We start from the raw sequence: 22,380 nt of genomic DNA on the forward strand, positions 1-22,380 counted from the left end.
TGACTACCCATTGGTCGTGTCTTATTCTATGTGTTCATTAGCTGTATGTCTGCATGTCATGATGTCTCTGGTGCTCCCTCTAGTGTTTACTTAGTCGTAGTGTATTTACCTTAACCCCTTGTGTATTTACAGTGATGCATATCACCACATTCACCCCTTTTTCGTGTTACATATTTTCTGTACAGTGTTAAAGAAAAATTGAATAAAAACAGGTAAATAAGTGATGACATGTAGAAGCTATGATCACTGTGATGACGATAAAAGATCAAAGAATAGTTATGATGACATTGAGGATTATACAATACCAAATAATAGTTATGATGACGTTGAGGATTAAAAAATACCAAATAATAGTTATGAGTCCAAAGTTCATGAATTTATACGGTCGAGTGGCTTTCTTGTGCTGTTACGGAAGTGTCGATGTTGATGTTGTAATTCCCCAGTGAACGCTGTCAGTGTCCTGGTGTTTACGTAACCAAGAAGTCATCAGGAGGTGTTCAAATCGTCAAATCACTTCATTGTCTGAAGTAGACTCTTTTTTTTTATGCTCGTGGTAGCAATTCTTAATGACATCTTTCCTGAAAGCTGGTTTGCGTGTCCGTAGTGTAGCAAACGTGAATTGGTAAGATGCGTTCACATGCCATGGTATGTTTGCACTCTCGCCAATGTTCTGAGCTGAGCAGTAACATTGTCCTTCATGGGCAGAGTTGTACCATGTCGTACCAGTTGTTGTTCTATTGTTGTTGTCATTGTTGTTATTGATGTGCTTGTTGTTGTGTTTGTTGCCTCTGGTACGCTTATTGTTGTCTTTGTTGTTGTTTTTGTAGGTTTTGTTGTCGTGTTTGTTGCGCTCAATGACCACACCGAGTGGAGAATTCAATTCCTTCACAAAGTTACTTGTGTCAGTGTCCTTTGTGGCACCTGCTGTTTCATTGAACGTGCCGTCTCTGATTCCTCGGCGCTCCCCGTCTGGAGTCATGTCTGGTTCACTCAAATCATCTTTGGCTTGTCCATGCTCCCCGTCTGGAGCCCTTTCAGGTTCGTGTGGAGAGGCCCGAGTAGATGAGGTTTGAATTAATGTGGTGTCACTGGAGTCACTAGTAGCCTCACTTTGATTGTCGAGTGCCTCTGTACATACTAGCTGAGATCTGTCAGTCTCGCTGAGATGTTGCACATTTTGTATGGGAATTGTGAAGCCTTTGTCACGTGTCGCACATATTGTGGGTAGACCTTCAGTGTCTTGTCGGTTAGATGAGCTGGGTAGACTGTCAGAGTCTTCTTCTGGTGGATCAAATAATCTGGGTAGATCATAGATCATAGAATTTACAGTGCAGAAGGAGGCCATTTGGCCCATCGAGTCTGCACCGGCTCTTGGAAAGAGCACCCTACCCAAGGTCAACACCGCCACCCTATCCCCATAACCCAGTAACCCCACCCAACACTAAGGGCAATTTTGGACACTAAGGGCAATTTATCATGGCCAATCCACCTAACCAGCACATCTTTGGACTGTGGGAGGAAACCGGAGCACCCGGAGGAAACCCACGCACACACGGGGAGGATGTGCAGACTCCGCACAGACAGTGACCCAAGCCAGAATCGAACCTGGGACCCTGGAGCTGTGAAGCAATTGTGCTATCCACAAGGCTACCGTGCTAGATTGTCATAGTTGTCTTGCTGTGCACTTGAGCGTGGCAGACTTCCATCGTCTGCTGCTGGTTGCTCAGATAAGGTTGCTAGACCTTCATGGTCTTGTTCATGTACGGACTGCGCTCTGGAGTCTTGCGTTGCTTCCATCGTGGAGTCTGTCAATAAGCTCGCTGTGGAGGCTTGTATCGCTCTCTCTGTGGAGTCTGGAATCGTTCCCTGTGCGGGGTCAGGGACTCTTCGTGGTGCATGGACCGCTCTCTGTCTCTTGGCATCAGGCCGCAGCAGAATCCTGTACTCTTGGGTCGGGATGTCGTCTATGCTGGGCTGAGGATTCTCAAATCCAAAGAACTCATCCGTAACTGTGTCGGATACTTCAATGTACAACACATCTCGTTGCGGTTCGGATTTGGTACTGAGGTCGCCACGTCCAATGATGAAATCATTGTCTGAGTCGTAGTCTTCAAGGACTAAATCATCTCTTAGGGTGGTGCTAACTACTTGTTGCAGCGTTCTGCGGAGGTTACTTTCAGCTCCTGGTCGAAGTTCAGGCATTGTGCTGTCATTCCAGGTGAAAGAATTGTGTTTTCTGGCTTTCAATTTTTTTTCACTATTTTTGGACATTTCCCCTTTAAGTGGGCGTGGTCCGGGGCCTGTAACGTCATGACGCTTGTGACCTAGAGCGTAGGCGTGGATTGCGCATGCGCAGATTGCTTTTCCTTCACTGTGCGTTCTTCGCAAATGCACATGCGCGGCTTCTCGCGCATGCGCAAAACCGTTTCGCCGGTTCACGTCTTCTCGGGAACTGCGCATATGCGGCTCCTTGCGCAAGATGGCTGCCAATCAAAATTGCAAGCCTGCCTTTGCCTCGTGGTGAGAAAAGGCGCCAGTTTTACCGATTTCTGTTGTGTTCACCTCACAGTAGTTTTCAAACTTGTCCAGGACTGTCTGGAAGTCCCTCTTGGCCTGCCCTTTGGGAGTTGAATATTTCTTTTGCACTTTCACCCGCAGTGGTGAGCAGAAGATCTATCTTCTCAGCATTGGCCATGCCATCTAGGTTGGATGCGACCATGTAAATCTCAAATCTCTTCTTGAATGCACGCCAGTTGGCACTGAGATTGCCGTGGTCCCTGAGCTGCTGAGGAACCGGATTCTCAATCATCTTGCCTGGGTGCTCTGCTGCTCTTGTCCTTCTAAATGGTAGTGGTCATGGGTTTAGAAAGTGCTGCCTAAGGAACCTTGGCGAGTTTCTGCAGTGCATCTTGGAGATGGTACACACGGCTGCCACTGTTCATCGGTGGTGGAAAGATTGAATGTTTGTGGAAGGGGGAGCAATCAAGGGGGCTGCTTTGTCCTGGATGGTGTCGAGCTTCTTGAGTGTTGTTGAAGCTGCACTCATCCAGGCAAGTGGAGAGTATTCTATTACACTCCTGACTTGTGCCTTGTAGATGCTGGATTGGCTTTGGGGGGTTCAGGAGGGGAGTTACTCGCCTTAGGATTCCTAGCCTTTGACCTACCCTGGTAGCCACAGTATTAATATGGCTCGTCCAGTTCAGTTTCAGTTCAATGGTAACCACCAGGATGTTTATTGTGGGGATTCAGTGATGGTAATGCCATTAAATGTCATGGAGCGATGGTTAGATCCTCTCTTGAAGGAGATGGTCATTGCCTGGCACTTGTGTGGTGCAAATATAACTTGCCACTTGTTAGCCCAAGCCTGGATATTGTCCAGATCTTGCTGCATTGGGACATGGACTGCTTCTTTATCTGAGGAGTCGTGAATGGTGCTGAACATCATACAATCATCCGCACACATCCCCACTTCTCACCTTATGATGGGAGTTCATTGATGAAGCAGCTGAAGATGGTTGGGCCTAGGACACTACCCGAAGGAACTCCTGCAGTGATATCCTGGAGCTGAGGTCATTGAGCTCCAACCACCACAGCCATCTTCCTTTGTGCCAGGTATGACTCCAACCTGCTGAGGTTTCCCCTGATTCCCATTGACACCAGTTTTGCTCCTTCATGCCATACTCAGTCAAATGCTGCATTGATGTCACCTCTGGCATTCAGCTCTTTTGTCCATGTTTGAACGAAAGCTGTAATGAGGACAGGAGCTGAGTGACCCTGGCAGAACCCAGACTGAGTGTCCATGAGCAGGTTATTGCTGAGCAAGTGCCACTTAATAGCACTGTCGATGACTCCTTCTATCACTTTCCTGATGATGGAGAATAGACTAATAGGGCGGTAATTGGCTGGACTGAATTTGTTCCCTCTCTTGTGTACAGGACATACCGAAGCAATTTTCCACATAGCCTTTGCAGTATCCAGTGCCTTCAACCATTTTGTGATGTCACAAGGAGTGAATCGTATTGGCTGAAATGCTGGGGACCTCATGAGGAGACCGAGATGGATCAACCACTCGGCACTACTGGCTGAAGATTGTTGCGAATGCCTTGTCTTTTGCACAAATGTGCTGGCTCCTCCACCATTGAGGATGGGGATATTTGTGGAGCCTCCTCTTCCAGTGAGTTGTTTAATTGTCCACCACCATTCATGGCTGGATTTGGCAGGACTGCAGAGCTTAGATCTGATGCGTTCACTGTGGAATCGCTTAGCTCCGCCTATTACTTGCTGCTTACGCTATTTGGCACACAAGTGGTCCTATGTTATAGCTTCACCAGGTTGACACGTCATTTTTGGGAATGCCTGGTGTTACTCCTGGCATGCTCTCCTGCACTCGTCATTGAACCAGGGTTGTTCTCTGGCTTAGTGGTAATGGTACATTGGAGGATATGCCGGGTCATGAGGTTGCAGATTGTGGTTGAGAACAATTCTGCTCCTGCTGGTGACCCACAGCACCTCACGGATGCCCAGTCTCGAGTTGCTAGATCTGTTCAAAGTCTATCCCATGTAGCACGGTGGTGGTGCCACAAAACACAATGGAGGGTATCCTCAATGTGAAGACGGGACTTTGTCTCCACACGGACTGTGTGGTGGTCACATCTACTCATGCCATCATGGACAGAGGCATCTGCAACAGGCAGGTTGGCGAGGATGAGGTCAAGTACGTTTTTCCCTCTTGTTGGTTCCCTCACCACCTACTGCAGTCCCAGTCTAGCAGCGATGTCCTTTAGGACCCAGTCAGCTCGGTCTGTGGTGGTATTACCGAGCTACTCTTGGTGATGGACATTGAAGTCCCCCACCCTGAGCGTATTCTGTGCCCTTGCCACCCTCAGTGCTTCCTCCAAGTGGTGTTCACCATGGAGGAGTACTGATTCATCAGCTGATGGTGGATGGCCTGTGGTAATCAGCAGGAGGTTTCCTTGCCTAAGTTTAACCTGAAGCCATGAGACTTCATTGGGTCCAAATCTGATACTGAGGATTCCCAGGGCAATCCCTTTGTGACTGTAATCCACTGTGCTGCCAACTCTGTTGAATATGTCTTGCTAGTGAGACAGGACAGGAATGGTGATTTTGGTGTCTGTAAGGGGACATTGTCTGTAAAGTATGATTCTGTGAGTATGACTATGTCAGGCTGTTGCTTAACTAGTCTGTGAGACAGCTCTCCCAACTTTGGCACAAGCCCCCAGATGCTAGTGAGGAGGACTTTGCAGGGTCGACAGGGCTGGGTTTGCCGTTGTCATTTCTGGCACAGGGTGATCCGTCCGGTTTCATTCCTTTTTTCATGAATTTGTAGCGAATATAAGTGGTTGGCTTGCTGGGCCATTTCAGAGGGCACTGCTGTGGATCTGGAGTCACAAATCTGCCAGACCAGGTAAGGATGGAAGATTTCCTTCCCTAAAGGACATTAGTGAACCAGATGGGTTTTTACGACAATGGTTTCATTAGACTTTTAATTCTAGATATTTTATTCTGTTTAAATTCCATCACCTGCTGTGATGGCATTTGAACCTGGGTCCCCAGATCATTATCCTGTATTTCTGGACGACTAGTCCAGTGACAATACCACTGTGCCACCTCCTCCCCTCTGGACTATTGCTCTGCGCTGGGAACCATGTGAAAAAGTGTCTTAAATCGCAAAATCGAATGGTTCATCAGGCTTACACAAATAATTGGGGGCCGATTTATCTCAGTTGGCTAGCAGCTGTTTTGTGATGCCAAGAAAGGCCAGCAGTGCGGGTTCAATTCCTGTACCGGCTGAGGTTATTCATGAAGGCCCCACCTTCTCAACCTTGCCTGGGGTGTGGTGTTCCTCAGGTTAAATCATCACCAGTCAGCTCTCCCCCTCAAAGGGGAAAGCAGCCTTTGGCCATCTGGGACAATGGCGACTTTATCTTTTACACTAATAATTACCCAGTAAAGTTAGGAAAGTTAAACCTCTGATAACTTCTGGTTAACTATTGTAAACACTCAAATCTGTCACCCACAGGATTCCCCACACTCTCCCCAAGCCATTCCCCATAACCCCAGCATTGCATCAATTCCCCCCTCCGCAGGCCAGCACCCTCTTCTGGACACGACCCCCTCCCCCAAAACTCCAATCGCTCCATAGATCCAATCATTGCCTGATCCTGCCCCCCACCCCCCGGGTGGAGCTGACCCCAATCCCCTTGATGTGCCACAGCCCAATGGCCTGGCCTGACGACAGCCGACCTCCTACCTTCCCAAACCGCTAACCTCTTACTATCTGACCTCTGACCCCCCAAACTCATCACACCCCACCACTTTCTGGTCCAAAACCTCCCCACACCCTGAGATCAGTACCCCATGCTTCCCCAAACCTCCAAACCCCACCGCCCCATCCACTCACCAGATCTCCAACCCCTCCCATCCTCATGACCTCCTCAACCCCTGATCTTCAGCCACGATCCCCTCTGACGCCCACCTCTGCATACCCCCTGATGTGTTGGGTACTCTGCCACACAGACGAACCAACACGGTTGCGAATGGTACAACTCAGTTTTATTACTAACATTTATTTTCAGAGGTAAACTGGTTACTGAGGTTCGATCATAACCCTAGAATCTGTGGACCTATTCCTAATACTATCTTGTAGTGGCACTCAGCACATGGTGGATGTGTGAGTGGCTTGCTATGAGCTCTGTGCCCTGACCTGTCTCCTGCTGGAATGCCCGGGAAGTGTCGTGTTCCCTGTTTTGTAGTGTGTATGCTCTTGCCTGTGATTGCCTGTGGTGTTGTGTGTGTGTTGATTGGTCCATTGATCTGTCCATCCGTATGTATGTATGTTTGCACCATGATGTTTACCTGAATATCCCATCCCCCTTTTTTACAAGAACATGTGCCTATGTGGTTATAAATAGAGACGTGTACTGAGTGCAGCTAAATGTGTGTGTGCAATATCTACAGCATGTACATGGGGCTAAACTATATACAAGGGGCGATGTCGGGTACGACATAACAACGAGGTTGTACCATAAACAAAGAACGGGGAAATGTTGAACGACAAAACAAACTTCTGTAACGACAAGGAAGAACAGAAACCTATTAACACAGTGGTATTATGAGTTCAATGTACAAACAGGCTCATAAGTCCAGTTTAGTAGGTGGGCGACGAATTCGGGTTGACCGTTAGGGTGGCACACCATTCATCACCCGATTGACAGTGTTCACTTGCAACGGCTGGTAGGTCCTGGCTGGAGACATCCGGTTCCCATCAATGACCGCAACACGGAAGGCGTCCCGGTCGTCTGTGCCACTGGTCTGGATATCGTCTGGGCACGACTCGTAGTAAGGAGGCTGAATGGTCCGCACGTCCCTGCGAGGTTGTCGGAATTGGGGAACATTGGCAGGTTGAGCTGCTCGACAACAGGCACCGTAGTGGCCCATCTTGCCACAGCGGAGGCATTGTCGGTTTCTTGCGGGACATTGCCACTTTAAATGTGCGGCTCCGCAGTTGCCGCACGTCGTGACGTCATGGCGTTCGTTGCACCACCGCGCATGCGCAGTTCGGTCTTGCGTCGAGCGCGCCTGCGTATCACGTCCCTCAGTGTCGACGTCATTTTTGGCGCTCACAAATGTGGGAGGCCTCGAAAAGCGCGCGAAATGGCCGCCCTCGTCCGGGCCGCGGGCCGGGAGGAACTCGATCGCCTGGACCCGTTCAGCCTCATAGGACGCCTGCCTCACCGATCCGGCCGCGTAGGACCCCTGCCGCGCCGATTCGGCCGCCTGAAATTGGGAGTAGTGGCTAGTCGCGTTTTCATGCAGGACACAGGCTTCGATTGCGGAGGCTAGGGTGAGGCCTTTAATTTTTAAGAGCTGCTGCTGTAGGGTGCCCGAGGTGACCCCAAAAACAACCTGGTCCCGAATCATGGAATCGGAGGTGGTGTCGTAACCGCAGGACTGCGCGAGGATACGGAGATGCGTAAGGAAGGATTGAAAGGGCTCATTCTTACCCTGCAGGCGCTGCTGGAAGAGATACCTCTCGAAACTCTCGTTGACCTCGACGTTGAAGTGTTGGTCGAGTTTGAGAAGGACCGTCTTGTACTTGGTCTTGTCCTCACCTTCCGCGAACACCAGGGAGTTGTAGACATGGATGGCGTGTTGACCTGCCGTGGAGAGGAGGATGGCGATCTTTCTGGTGTCCGAAGCGCTCTCCTTTTCGTTGGCTTCCAGAAAGAGCTGGAAGCGCTGTTTGAACAGCTTCCAATTAACGCCGAGGTTTCCAGCGACTTGCAGCGGCTGTGGTGTACTGACGGTGTCCATGGCGCAGGATGGCAGATTCCGGAGGATTTGTAGGTAGATCCCACAGTTAATCCTGGTACTATGATGTGTTGGGTGCTCTGCTACACAGACGAACCAACACGGTTCCGAATGGTACAACTCCGTTTTATTACTAACATTTATTTACAGTGGTTAAACTGGTTACTGAGGTTCGATCATAACCCTAGAATCTGTGGACCTATTCCTAATACTATCTTGTAGTGGCACTCAGCACATGGTGGATGTGTGAGTGGCTTGCTATGAGCTCTGTGCCCTGAGCCGTCTCCTGCTGGAATGCCCAGGAAGTGTTGTGTTCCCTGTTTTGTACTGTGTATGCTCTTACCTGTGATTGGCTGTGGTGCTGTGTGTGTGTTGATTGGTCCATTGATCTGTCCATCAGTATATATGTATGTTTGTGCTATGATGTTTACCTGAATATCATGACACCCCCCCACCCCCCTGACCATCCAAATCCTATCCACTTACCTGAGACGCTTCTCTCTGGCCTGTCAATTTCACTGGGCCCTTTAAACATATCTGCTTTATGACCGAGAGTGCAATAAAAAAGGGGGCATGGCCTCTTTCAATCTGCCAGAGTTGGACTTTGCCGGAGTTTACAAGGAATCTTTCGATGTAAGCACCAAGCAGCTCTGGTAATTGGAAGTGTCAGCTGAACTGTCGAGGGCAGGTAAGTAATTCCTGCAGGCCATCACTTTCTGATGCTAGTCAGAGGTGATCTCCTAATGTTTCAAACGATAGACAATTATAGTATGTTGATACCATAAAACACAAAGGGACCGACCAAACACCGGCAAAGAACATCCTCATTGCCCCCGACGCTCGGGTAGCCTCACAAAATCCGACAAGACCTCGGGAGACATTGTATTCTGGATTCCACCCAGCCTCCCTTAAATATGTCTATGCTGGAATCTTCCAAGGCCCGGGATCGAGCACCCGTGCCTGGGAGAGCTCGCCTGGCGCCGTTTACCACTGGTTCACACAAACGTGGACCAGGCGTAATGGCACCTGGGGTATCTCCCAGGCTATCAGAAGCCACCATTATCACCATTCCTGTCTTGTCTCACTAGCAAGACAGACCCAAGAGAGTTAGCAGCACAGTGGTGTACAGTCAGGCTCTGGGCAGCGTGTTACCTTGGCACTCCAGCTTCCACCTAGCACCTTGGCGCTGCCAGCCTGGCACCTCAGCACCGCCACGCAGGCACCCTGGCAGTGCCACTAGGAACCCTGGTACTTCCAGAGTGTCTGGGTGGTACTGCCAGGCAGGCAGTACCAAACTGCCTGAGTGGCAGGTTGCCCATGCCAGGGATCGGGCCCCGGTGTGCCCTGCCCTTATGAGATGGAGTGGGGCTCGAGGACCCACGTAAGTTGGGGCTATTGCCACTGTGGGGGGGAGGGGTTGAGAGATCGGACCGACATTTAAAAATGCTGAGCTGAGCTCCTCAGTGCTGGAAGTGGAGGTAAGTGTGGCATCAGTAGGGCATTCCTTGCCGAGGCCAGTTTAAAAAAAAAAGAGAAACACCCCGCTAAACATGCCCAAAACGGGACTTTCTTCCCGTTAAATAACGGCCAAAGAATCTGATTCAGAACGATTTAGAACATTTACATAATTAGCTTATTTCCTTTGGCATAGTCCATGGTTACTTTGGAGGATGAGTGTGACATTCAGCTGCTCGCCTCCTCTGTTCCATTCAAGCCACTGCTTAAGTCTATCCTGTTGGCATCCAAGTATTTATAACCATTTGTAATCCCAGCACAGGTCAATTACAAAGCAGCAATCTGCTCATCATTTGCAGGCTCCAAGCCACAGACATCACCCAACCCATCCAAACCTTTTTCACTTGCATCTTGTTTCATGCTAGGTTCCACTCACCAATCATCTCTGTCCTTGCCAACCCCAATTTGAGCTCTCTCCCTCACAGCATCAGATTGAATGCTCTCACCATCATCTATAAAATCATTGTTCCCCTGCAACCATCTCCAGCTCCTCAATGCAGAATGCCACTGTACATTTTCCAATCTTAAATATTCAGGATTTCAAAAATTGACCTCTGCCCCCAGAGTTATTGAACATAGAACATACAGTGCAGAAGGAGGCCATTCAGCCCATCGAGTCTGCACAGACCCAATTAAGCCCTCACTTCCACCCTATCCACGTAACCCAATAACCCCTCCTAACCTTTTTGGTTAGTAAGGGCAATTTATCATGGTCAATCCACCTAACCTGCACGCCTTTGGACTGTGGGAGGAACCCGGAGGAAACCCACGCAGACACGGGGAGAACGTGCAGACTCTGCACAGACAGTGACCCAGTGGGGAATCGAACCTGGGACCCTGGCGCTGTGAAGCCACAGTGCTAGCCACTTGTGCTACCGTGCTGCCCTAACCTATTATTTCCTTTCAAGTCTGACTCCCTCTTTTCCTTTTCGAGTGTTGCCACTTTACAGGTGTCTCCCAATCTCTATTGCCACCGTTTCTTTTCCAAATGATACCTATTCCAAAAATGGTCCCATCCCACTGCAACTACCTGCCATTTATGTAGTTAAACTCTAACAGTGAGTTTCATCCATTTGTTCATTGTATCTCAACCCACCACTCATATTACCACAATTCAGCAAACATGCTCATTGAGGGTGGACAGTGGTTAGAACTGCTGCCTCACAGCCTCAGGGACCTGGGTTCAATTCCTACCTGGGGTCAATATATGTGTGGAGTCTGCACATTCTCCCCGTGTCTGCGTGGGTTTCCTCCGGGTGCTCCATTTTCCTCCCACAGTCCAAAGATGTGCAGGTTAGGTGGACTGGCAGTACCTGAATTGCCCCTTAGTGTCCAAAATGTTAGGTGGGCGACGGGGATAGTGTGGGGTCATGGGGGCTCTTTCAGAGGGTCGGCACAGACTCGATGGGCCGAATGGCCTCCTTCTGCACTGTAGCGATCCTATGATTTCCAGGTTTCCAAGCCACTGGGAGATAAGACATTGTCCAAGTACATCTTTGTTACCAAAATTACAATGTTACTTCATGGGAATGGGGAGTGGTGATGACAGTATGTAACCATAACTCATTAAAATTTAACAGAAACACTGTTTACCTCTAATGGATAATGCTGTAAACGCCAATTGACAACTTCAAGATCCAATATATCCTGTGCTAACCGGGGAATCGGATTTTAGCTGTGCATTACTTTCAATGAATTGGTTAGCATCTGTGGGAGGTTCCTGTGTGAGTGCTTTTCTAATGGAATTGTCAATCTGTTTATACGACATTGTTTAATCTGCTGGATGCTCGACACGAAAGTAAGTTGTTACAACAGCTTAATATTAGTCAAAAAGTGTATTTTTAGATCAATACAATGCTCAGTACATGGAGCATGCTGCACTTCTGGTTTAATAGCTTGTAATGGAGTTGGTGCAGTAATTACTAACATCTATTTGTTATACTCATTACATTCATATCAGAGACATCAATAACATAATGGAAATGATGACTCTACTGCCAATATTATAAAACTGCTACTTACTTGTAGGTAATGACATGGCCTTAAAGATGATTTTATTTCCTGATGGATGAGAGGTTTCTCCAAATTAAGTGATGACTTCCGATAAGCTTCCTTCGCCTGGCTTACAGTCAGTGTGGACCAGGAGCTTCTTTTCATATATTTCCCCTCGGGTGTCATGGGCAACCCCTCACAGGCAGAACATTTAACATCATTGTTGCTTTTTGACATCTTCAAAGTAAGATCACTGAAGGCCCCCTGAATATTTTCTGGATAGTACTGAGAGATATGGTCGATGTGATGTCTGCTCATCGCGCTTGCTGTACGGTATGTACTATCACTGTCTAAGTTGTCATCTGAGCTCCACCAGGCAGACATCGAAGACTTATGCTTGGGCTCTGGCTTTCGTTCCTTGCTTTTACTCCTCTTGCCGTGTTTGGGATGGTGGGAATGGTGGTGATCATCCGAATGGCGCCCTTCATTTTTTGTGCCATTCATGTTTCCTTTTGATGTCCCTTCCAACGAGTGAGATTTGGTGAAAAGTTTTTGGACAGAATGCACAAGGTGCCGTATTCTGCCAGGACTTTCACTTCGCTGTTCGGTGGCAGTGGACGTTCGTTGGTACTGCAGGGTATGAAAGCCATCACGGTGCAGAGGCAACTGTTTTTCAAACTGATCCAGCAGATTAGCTGGAATGCGATTAATCTTGCTGCCCGTGTGCGAGACACTAGTGCAGTCGTCCCTGGAATCATAATGTGAGGTGTAGTGCATTCTTGGGAAAGTACTGCTTGACATGTGGTCCCCTACCATCATGGGGATCATACAATCAGAATGTATTGAACTTCTAGGCGAACAACGGTGATGGTCCATTTGGCAGCTGTCAGTTGGACTGAGCAAGTACGACTGCCTAGAATCCAAGCCATGGTGCATGTGGTCATGAGAATGCTCACAGTCATCAGTCACCAGGCCACAAGTGTGTGCTGAGCTGAGCTGGGGATGAGTACGGCTACTAGTTAATCCTTTCATGGTCCTTGATGAAGGAGAATATATGTCTTCATTGAAGTGCTGTGAAGGTGACCATGAGAACTGCTGGTCTGTCAACAAAAGAAAACAAAGAACAAGTTAATATAAACAACAGTAAAGAACAGTAAAGGATTTGATTAAACACCAGTGAATGTAAATATGAATGTGAATGCAACCTGGACGCAACCATTGATTTAATTTCCTACATTACTCTAATAAAAATTAATGTACGCTATATACATGATTTTACTTCAGCAGTTCATCAGTTTATTGAAGCATGGGGAATTATGTCTCATTTGTTTCAATAAAAATACTGGCCACAGATATTCCAGATGTTAAAGAAGGTCTTGTCACCAATAAATATCCAAATGATTGTAATTTGCTAAATACCAGCTCTCAAAATGTGCACACCTTCTGTATCGCAAATAACACAAACCAATATTACATAAGTTTGAGAATATCTTTACTGGGCTGGATTTCACAGGGCATGTATTCGGCAGAGGGGTATGTAAAATATGAGGGGTGGGTGGCCCATCACCTCCTCGTTCACCCCAAGCTGTCCTCTTAATAAGAGGGGTGGGTGGGTGTGGAATAGGCAGTCCACCCACCATATGTAACTAAATAATTAAGGGTCAATTGAGCTTGTTAACAAGCCAACTGATCCAATATTATGGTGCCCGTACCATGACATCGTTGGTATAGGCAGGCAGGTGGGAACGGGCAGCATGTTCTTTTTCATCAGTCGGTTTCCGACTAACTTTTTAACCCCTCTGTAAAATCTAATCTTATGTGTCTGCAAAAAACTCAGTTCATGCTAAACTGTAAAATTATTAACAGATGCAATTTCACCACTAGAGTCTGTAAACCGAAGAAGACTGCTATTGTATCAGAAGATTTTTAGTTTAAATCAAAATTAATACACCACAGAATTTTACAGCTTGGAAGCTCAACTCAGCCGCTCTATGTTGGTGTTTATGTTCTGCATCCTCTTGGGAGGACCAAAAAGTTGATGAGAATGGAAAAAATAAAATGAGTAAACTGGCTGGGAATATAAAAGATTGTAAGAGGTTTTACAGGTATGTAAAAAGGAGACATTTTGGATATGGCATAAATGTTAAACAAATATTGTCTGCCTGTCTTCACAGTAGAAAACACAAGTTATGTACCAGAAATAGAGGATAACTCAGTGGTTATTGAGAATCAGGAAATTAAGGTAATTAATAACAGCATAGAAAAAATATTGCAGAAAATTAAGAGAATTCCTTGGACTTTATGGCCTACATATTTGGGTTTTAAAAGAGATAGTTGTAGAGATAGTGGATGCACTGGCTATGATTTTCCAAAATTCCCTAGATTCTAAAATGGTCCCAGCAGATAATAGGTAAGAAAATGTAAAACCACTATTCAAGAAAGGTGGGAGAGAGAAAACAGGAATTATAGGTCCGTTAACCTGACATCAGCCATCAGGAAAATGCAGTGGAGGATTATTAAGGAAGTCTTAATAATTCACAATGAAAACTGTAATATGATGAGACAAAGTCAAAATGATTTTACAGAAGGGAAATTATGCAGAATTCTCCAATTTTGAGCCGAAATGCAGTGAGGGCGGATCTGGCATTGCCTGTCCCACCAACCACAATGGCGGGGTCCCACACCAGATTGGAATCTCATTAATTATGCAGAGGTGATCTCCCCCCCGACTCGCGTATTGGGCCAGCAGCTGATTCGGCTGCCCGTCCTCAACCAATCGACCCAGCACACTCATATCACTCTCTCCATCCCACTTGTCTTCACCAGACTGTGCAGAATGTCAGCAAACCCGAGGGAAAAGGCTTGCAGCCTCAAGAAAGACGTCGATTCCACGACTTAACCATCTCCCCCAAGAGCTCATCAACCCAGAGGTGGACACAAGATGGTTGAAACAATATAGTTAGATTAAATGACAGACACACGGACAGCAGTAAATTGAAGGGGTGTAGGTTAGGTTGATCTTAGATTAGGATAAATGGTTGGCACATCGTGGGCTGAAGGGTCTGTACTGTGTTGCACTGTTCTATGTTCTCTGTTCTAAGTGAGTGGGCAACAATTTGACAGTTGGATTATAATTTGTGGACGCTTGAGGTTATTTGCTTTTGCAGTAAGAATAGAAAAGCAGAATATTTTTAAAAGGTGCAAAGATTCTAAATCTTGATGTTCAGTGGGATTTGGGTGTACTCATGTAAGGAACAGAGAAAGTTAGCATGCAGATTAGTTAGCAGCAATTGGAAGACAAATGACATGCTGGCCTTTATTAAAAAAGTGTTGGAGTACAAAAGTACAGGAACCTTGGGCGGGATTCCCCGACCCCCCACTGGGTCGGAGAATCGCCGGGAGCTGGCGTGAATTCCGCCCCCGCCAGTTGCGGAATTCTCTGGCACCGGATATTCGGCAGGGGCGGGAATCGCGCCGCCAATTCTCTGGCCCACGACGGGCCGAAGTCCCGCTCCTGGAATGCCTGTCCCTCCGGCGAGAATCAAACCACCTCCCTTACTGGTGGGACTGGCGGCGTGGGCGGGCTCCGGGGAGTGCCCCCAGGGTGGCCTGGCCCGCGATCGGGGCCGACCGATCCGTGGGCGGGCCTGTGCCGTGGGGGCACTCTTTTCCCTCCGCCTCGGCCACAGCCTTCATCATGGCCGACGTGTAAGAGACACCCCCCCCACCCTGCACATGCGCGGGGATGACGTCAGCAGCCGCTGACGCTCCCAAGCATGTGCGACTTCCACCGGACGGCAAAGTCCTTTCAGCCCTGGCTGGCGTGGCGCCAAAGGCCTTCCATGCCAGCTAGTGGAGCGGAAACCACTCCGGCTCGGGTCTAGCCCCTCATGGTGAGGGCTTGGCCCCTAAAGGTGCGGAGGAATCCGCACCTTTGGGGTGGCCCGATGCCGGAGCGGTTCACGCCACTCCATCCCGCCGGGACCTCCCGCCCTGCCGGGTAGGGGAGAATCCCGGCCCTTGCTACAGTTCTACAGGGATCTGGAGCGGCCACACGAAGAGTGCTCTGTAGTTTTGGTCCCCTTATCTAGTGAAGGATATACTTGCATTGAAGGCAGCACCATAAAGGTTCACTAGACTGGTTTCTGGGATTAGAGAGTTGTCGTATAATGCGAGGTTGAGTAAATTTTGTCTATACTCTCTGGACTTCAGAAAGAATGAGAGGCGATGTCATTGAAACCTACAAGATTCAGATGGGGCTCAACAGGGTCGACACTGAGGGGTTCACCTGGCTGGAAAATCTAAAAGAAAGTTTTTCAAAGTGTGGGTTGCGAATTGTGGAGGGGTTGCTGGCGGGTGTCAGAAGGGTCGCGGTGTCATTCCCGAAAGATCCCAGTGATATTGCTGAAGATGAAAGGTCTACCTTAAGCAGCACACCCCGCCGAGCTGTTCCAAAACATCTACCCTAACTGTGAACAGAGATTAACACATACCGGAGAGAAAGTGACCCCTCTTTGTGAGTGGCATGAGCGAGTTGTGGAGCCTTCTTACAAAGACCTGTGATTTGTATCAATTCGGTTACTGTTTCCACTCACATTGCCGAACAATACTGCGGTGGGAGACGGTGGCGTAATGGTATTGTCACTGGACTACTAATCCAGACACCCAGGGTAATGCTCTGGGGAGCCAGGTTTGAATCCTACCACGGCAGATGGTGAAATTTGAATTCAATAAAGACCTGGAATTAAAAGTCAGACGATGACCATGAAACCATTGTCGATTGTCGTAAAAACCCATCTGGTTCACTAATGTCCTTTAGGGAGGGTGATCTTGATTAATAGGAGGAACAGGGGTTATGGGAAGAAGGCAGGAGAATGGGGATGAGAAACATATCAGCCATGATTGAATGGTGGAGCAGATTTGATGGGCCAAATGGCCTAATTCTGCTCCAATATCATATGGTTTTATGATCCACAGCAATTTGTTGACTCTTAGAAAATGCCACTCAGTTCAAGAGCAATTCGGGATGGACAACAAATGCTGGCCTTGTCTGCGACACATACCATGAAAGAATATAGGAAAAAAAAGTCTCTTTGGTTTCTGCAGCATAGGATTCAGATAATTTTCTTGATACAGATGTATGACTAGGCACTTGGAGGCAGCTGCACTGAAGGACACCTCTGGTCCAACAGGACAAAAAAGTTCTAATTTTAAATCCGCAGCCTTAAATAAACTATTATGAAACTGTCCATTTCACATCTGGGCAAAAACGCCCAACACCATAAGGTGAGAAGTAGAGTGCCAAATAGTTAAAATGGGGGCAGGCAGATTTTGAAGCACTCCTTGGTTGAGTTTTTAACTGTATTATCAAAATAGCCTAACTTCAGTCTCCTTATGTCTCTATTACTACTTTTCTATATCTCTGTGTCAATCTCCCTACATACTTTTGTAATTCAAATTCTACTTTGATATCCAAGAGTACTGAAGAAATTGAGACAGATATGATGGCGGATAGAGACACACAGAGAAAATTGAAAAATATGTTTGGGAACAGAGAAAAAAAGAGAAGCAAATAAGGAGAGGGGGAGTGATTGGGCCAGATAAGAACAAAAAGAGAAATAAGGAAAACAAATAAATTCCTGGTGATACAAGGAAAAACTGGAAAAAGAGTCATACATTAGGAGAAACCCAGAAGAAAAGAGACTTTCAAAGCATAAGAGAGACAATGAAAGCAAGAAAGAGTCAGAGAGAGAGAGAGAGAGATAGAGACGAGCGTGTCTTCCACGCACTCTAGTTACTCTGTGCCGATGCAGCCAGGGGCACGCTTCCTTCTTCCTGTCTCACCCAGCCTGAGGGAGGAAGGTTGGGCAAGACAGGATGCAAAGCCCAAGGAGTGAGATTGTGAGGACCAAGCAGGCACCTGTCACGTTAAAGGAAAACGAATGTGGTGTGGGTCCCGAAAAAAAGTGGGTCCTGGGAAAAAAAAGTTTGAAAAACACTAACCTAGAACATGGGGCCACAGTCTCATAAGGGGTCCATCATTGAAGATTTCGATGGGAATTGTTTTCAAAGGTGAATCTTTAGAACTCTCTACCCTCGAGTTGAATATATTTAAGGCAGATATAGACAGATTTTGGTCACTCAGGGAATCAAGGGATATAGGGACTGGGTAGGAGAGTCGAGCTCAGGCAGAAGATCATATTGAATGGTGGAGTAGACTTGAGGGACTATATAGTCCACTTATGCTTCTATACCTTATGTCCTGATATCGTCTTTGATCCTTTTGTTACCTTGACTGAACAAAGAACAGTACAGCACAGGAACAGGCCCTTCGGCCCTCCAAGCCTGCGCCGACCATGCTGCCCGTCTAAACTAAAACCTTCCACACTTCCTGGGTCAGTATCCCTCTATTCTCCTCCTATTCATATATTTGTCAAGATACCCCTTAGTACTGTTCCAAAGTATTCCTGGCTTATCTCCCACATTCCACCCTACATAAACTTCAGGTCATCCAAAACACAGCTCCCCTATTACCCCGAGCTAACTGACTTGCACTGGCTCACAGTCAAGCAGCATCATGACATTAAAATTCTCATCCATGTTTTCAAATCCCTTTGTGGCTCTACCCTTTCCTAATTTTGTAGTCTCCTTAGCCCCACAGCCTGCTAAGATATCTGCGCCTCTCTAATTCTGACCTCTTGCCCATCCCTCATGATAAATGTTCAACTTTTGGAGCCTACACCTTTGGTTGCCTAGGCCGCAAGCTCTGGAATTCCAACCTTACATCTCTCTGCCTCTGTACTTTACTTTCCTCCTTTAAGACTTGCCTTTTTGACCACGTTTTTGGTCATCTGACTTAATGCCCTCTTACATGCTTTGTCTTACAACGCTCCCGTGAAGCAACTTGGGATGTTCTATTATATTAAAGATATAAAATAAATATGTCACTGTTGTTATGTACAAGACTTTATCTAATCTTTATCTTCCCCTTTCTTCCTCATGTACCTATCTAGTTTCTAATTAAATGTATCTAGGCTAATCACTGTTACCATTTCATGTGGTAGTGAGCTCCGCATTCTCACCATTCTACAATGGTCCCATAGTTCAATAAGTCAAAATCCCTTGGAAATGTTAATCTCTAAACAAAATAATAAATCTTCAACCTTCATGCTCTCGTGTCAGAACATGCATGCTCTTTTGTTTTTTAAATGTTTTCATTCAAAATTTTCAATAATTTTTACAAACCATTACAAAAGAAAATATAATGCAAAGAGAACAAAACAATATGCCAACAAAAACAACTTAACCCTCTAACAAATTAACAATTCAACAACAAAACCAAACAAGATGGGGCATTTGCCCTGACAAATAAAATGAAATCAACCCGCCCCCCCTTCCCCCTCTGGATTGCTGCTGCTGCTGACCTCCATCTAACGTTCCGCGAGAAAGTCAAGGAACGGTTGCCACCGCCTGGAGAAGCCCTGCAAGGACCCTGAGGTGAACCACTGTATTAGGGGATGTAAGGTAGGACCTGCACTACAGGTTCGCCGGTAGCTCCTGCCGGCTGGCTCCGCCCACTAAGAACTGTATAAATATGCATGACCTCCAGTGCCCTGCCATTTCGGCAGCTGCAGCTGGAGGCCACGCATCTGGCTGTAATAAAGCCACAGTTGTACCCAACTTTAGTCTTTGTGCAATTAATCGTGCATCAATATATTACAGTCAGATGTTCCACAGAATGGATATCAGAATTAAGCCCGATCGCCTGCAGCTGGATCCGTACTCGCCCGACGCCAGAAAAGACTTACTCACTGGCTTGCATGTTTTGAGGGCTACATCAACGCTGTAGACCCCGCGCCAACGGAGGCTCAGAAGATAAACGTCCTGTACTCCAGACTGAGCTCCAGCGTGTTCCCGTTGATCCAAGATGCCACGACTTACACAAAAGCAATGGAACTCCTTAAGGAACACTACGCGCAGAAGGCGAACACGCTCTTCGCCAGGCATGTACTCTCCACCCGCTCGCAACTACCTGATGAGTCCATCGAAGACTTCTGGCGGGCCCTAATTTCACTCGTCCGGGACTGTGACTGTCAGGCCATACGGCCGGCGAACACGCGAACCTCCTCATGCGCGATGCTTTCGTGACGGGGATTGTGTCGGACGGCATCCGAGAACGATTACTGGAAGGGGCCACGCTCGAACTGGCAGAGACGAAAACCTTGGCGCTCTCCATGACGGTCGCATCCCGTAATGTGCAATCGTACCCCCCCGCCGCGCTGCCCACCCTTCTACCCCTTCCTACCCCTCCTGGACCCCGCCGATGACCTCCTCAGCTGGGGCCCTGCCTTCCCAATACGCCTGCACTGAACGCCTATCCGCGCACCCCGGGGGTCCCCGCTGTAAATTCTGCGGTCAGCAAAAGCACCCCCGCAAAAACTGCCCAGCCCGCACTGCCATTTGTAAATCCTGCAGTAAAAAGGGGCACTTCGCGGCTGTGTGCCAGACACGCGCAGTCGCTGCGATCGCACCCGCTATCGGCCCCTCCCCCACGCCAGACGCCCAATGGGAGCCACCATCTTCTCCTCCCGGGGCCATGTGCGACCAATGGGCGCCACCATCTTGTCCCCCTTCGGCCACGTGCACCCCATGGGCGCTGTCATCTTGTCCCAACCCCGCAATGTGCGCACCATGGGTTCCGCCATCTTGTCCAGACCCTGCAATGTGCGCACCATGGGCGGCGCCATCTTGTGCCCCACAGGGTCTCCGGACATCCCGACATCGGAACCACACACGCTCGCCACCCGAAGCATCTGACGGCGACCCGCAGCTCGCTTCGATGACACTGGACCAATCTCGCCCGCACAACCTGGCCACCGCGTCGATGACGGTGAAAATCAACGGCCAAGCGACCTCGTGCCTGCTGGACTCCAGGAGCACCGAAAGCTTCGTACACCCAGATACGGTAAGGCGCTGCTCCCTCGCGGTCCACCCTGCCAATCAAAGGATCTCCCTCGCCTCCGGATCCCACTCTGTCCCGATCTGGGGCTTCTGTACAGTCACCCTCACTGTCCAGGGCATAGAATTTAGTAACTTCTGCCTCTATGTCCTTCCTAATCTCTGCGCTGCACTCCTGTTGGGCCTGGACTTCCAGTGCAACCTCCGGAGCCTCACCCACAAATTCGGCGGGCCCTTAACCCCCCTTACCGTTTGCGGCCTTGCGACCCTCAAGGTCGATCCCCCCTCTCTTTTTGCCAGTTTAACTGCGGATTGCAAGCCCGTTGCCACTAGGAGCAGACGGTACAGCACCCAGGACAAGACCTTCATCAGGTCCGAAGTCCAGCGGCTGTTTAAGGAGGGTATTATCGAGGCCAGCAACAGCCCCTGTAGAGCCCAAATGGTAGAGGTTAAAACTGGGATGGTCGTGGACTACAGCCAGACCATCAATCGGTACACGCAGCTCGACGCGTACCCCCTCCCACGCATATCTGATATGGTCAATCAAATTGCGCAGTACCGGGTCGTCTCAACAAATTGAGCAGAAATCCGCCTACCACCAGCTCCCCATTCGGAAGTCGGACCAGCCATACATGGCCTTCGAGGCGGACGGTCGCCTCTACCACGTCCTTAGGGCCCCTTTCGGCGTCATAAATGGGGTCTCAGTCTTCCAAAGGGAGATGGACCGAATGGTCGACCAGTATGGTTTGCGGGCCACGAGCAGGACCGCGATGCCAACCTCGATAAATTCCTCCGCACTGTCACTCTTCTCAACCTGACCGATAACAAAGAGAAGTGTGTGTTTAGCACGACCCGGTTAGCCATTCTCAGCTATGTAGTCCAAAACGGACTTCTCGGGCCCGACCCTGAGCACATGCGCCCCCTCATGGAACTTCCCCTCCCCCACTGCCCCAAGGCCCTCAAACGCTGCCTGGGGTTCTTTTCCTACTACGCTCAGTGGGTCCCAAACTATGCAGACAAGGCCCGCCCACTCATTCAGTCCACCCAATTCCCCTTCGTGGCCGAGGCACAACATGCTTTCACCCGCATCAGAGCAGACATCGCCAAGGCCGGGATGCGTGCAGTGGATGCGTCACTGCCTTTCCAAGTAGAAAGCGACGCTTCAGGCGTCGTCCTTGCCGCCACTCTAAACCAGGCAGGCAGACCCGTGGCATTCTTTCCCCGCACCCTTCATGCCTCGGAAATTCGACATTCATCCATCGAAAAGGAGGCCCAAGCTATCGTTGAAGCTGTGCGACATTGGAGGCATTACCTGGCCGGTAAGAGATTCACTCTCCTTACGGACCAACGGTCGGTAGTCTTCATATTCAATAACACACAGCGGGGCAAGATCAAAAATGATAAAATCTTGCGGTGGAGAATCGAGCTCTCCACCTATAATTACGAGATTTTGTATCGCCCCAGTAAACTCAACGAGCCCCCAGACGCCCTCTCCCGAGATACATGTGCCAGCGCGCAAGTGGACCAACTCCGGGCCCTACATGACAGCCTTTGTCACCCGGGGGTCACTCGATTGTACCATCT

The 22,380-nt window shown here is 48.5% G+C and overlaps 1 protein-coding gene across 3 annotated transcripts in view; it reads right to left on the bottom strand.

Annotated features, from left to right (window-relative positions):
* Window positions 1-22,380, bottom strand: part of dlgap2a (discs, large (Drosophila) homolog-associated protein 2a) — a 1,100,531-nt gene that overhangs the window by 196,034 nt on the left and 882,117 nt on the right. For all 3 annotated transcript variants that reach the window (XM_072498636.1, XM_072498634.1, XM_072498633.1), the window contains one exon: window positions 11,869-12,938. In XM_072498636.1, the coding sequence (XP_072354737.1) occupies window positions 11,869-12,870 (1,002 nt within the window). In that variant the 5' untranslated portion in view covers window positions 12,871-12,938. The remainder of the gene's footprint in view (window positions 1-11,868; window positions 12,939-22,380) is intronic.

Source organism: Scyliorhinus torazame, chromosome 4 (genome assembly GCF_047496885.1).
Source record: "Scyliorhinus torazame isolate Kashiwa2021f chromosome 4, sScyTor2.1, whole genome shotgun sequence".
In the NCBI taxonomy this organism is placed as follows: domain Eukaryota; kingdom Metazoa; phylum Chordata; class Chondrichthyes; order Carcharhiniformes; family Scyliorhinidae; genus Scyliorhinus; species Scyliorhinus torazame.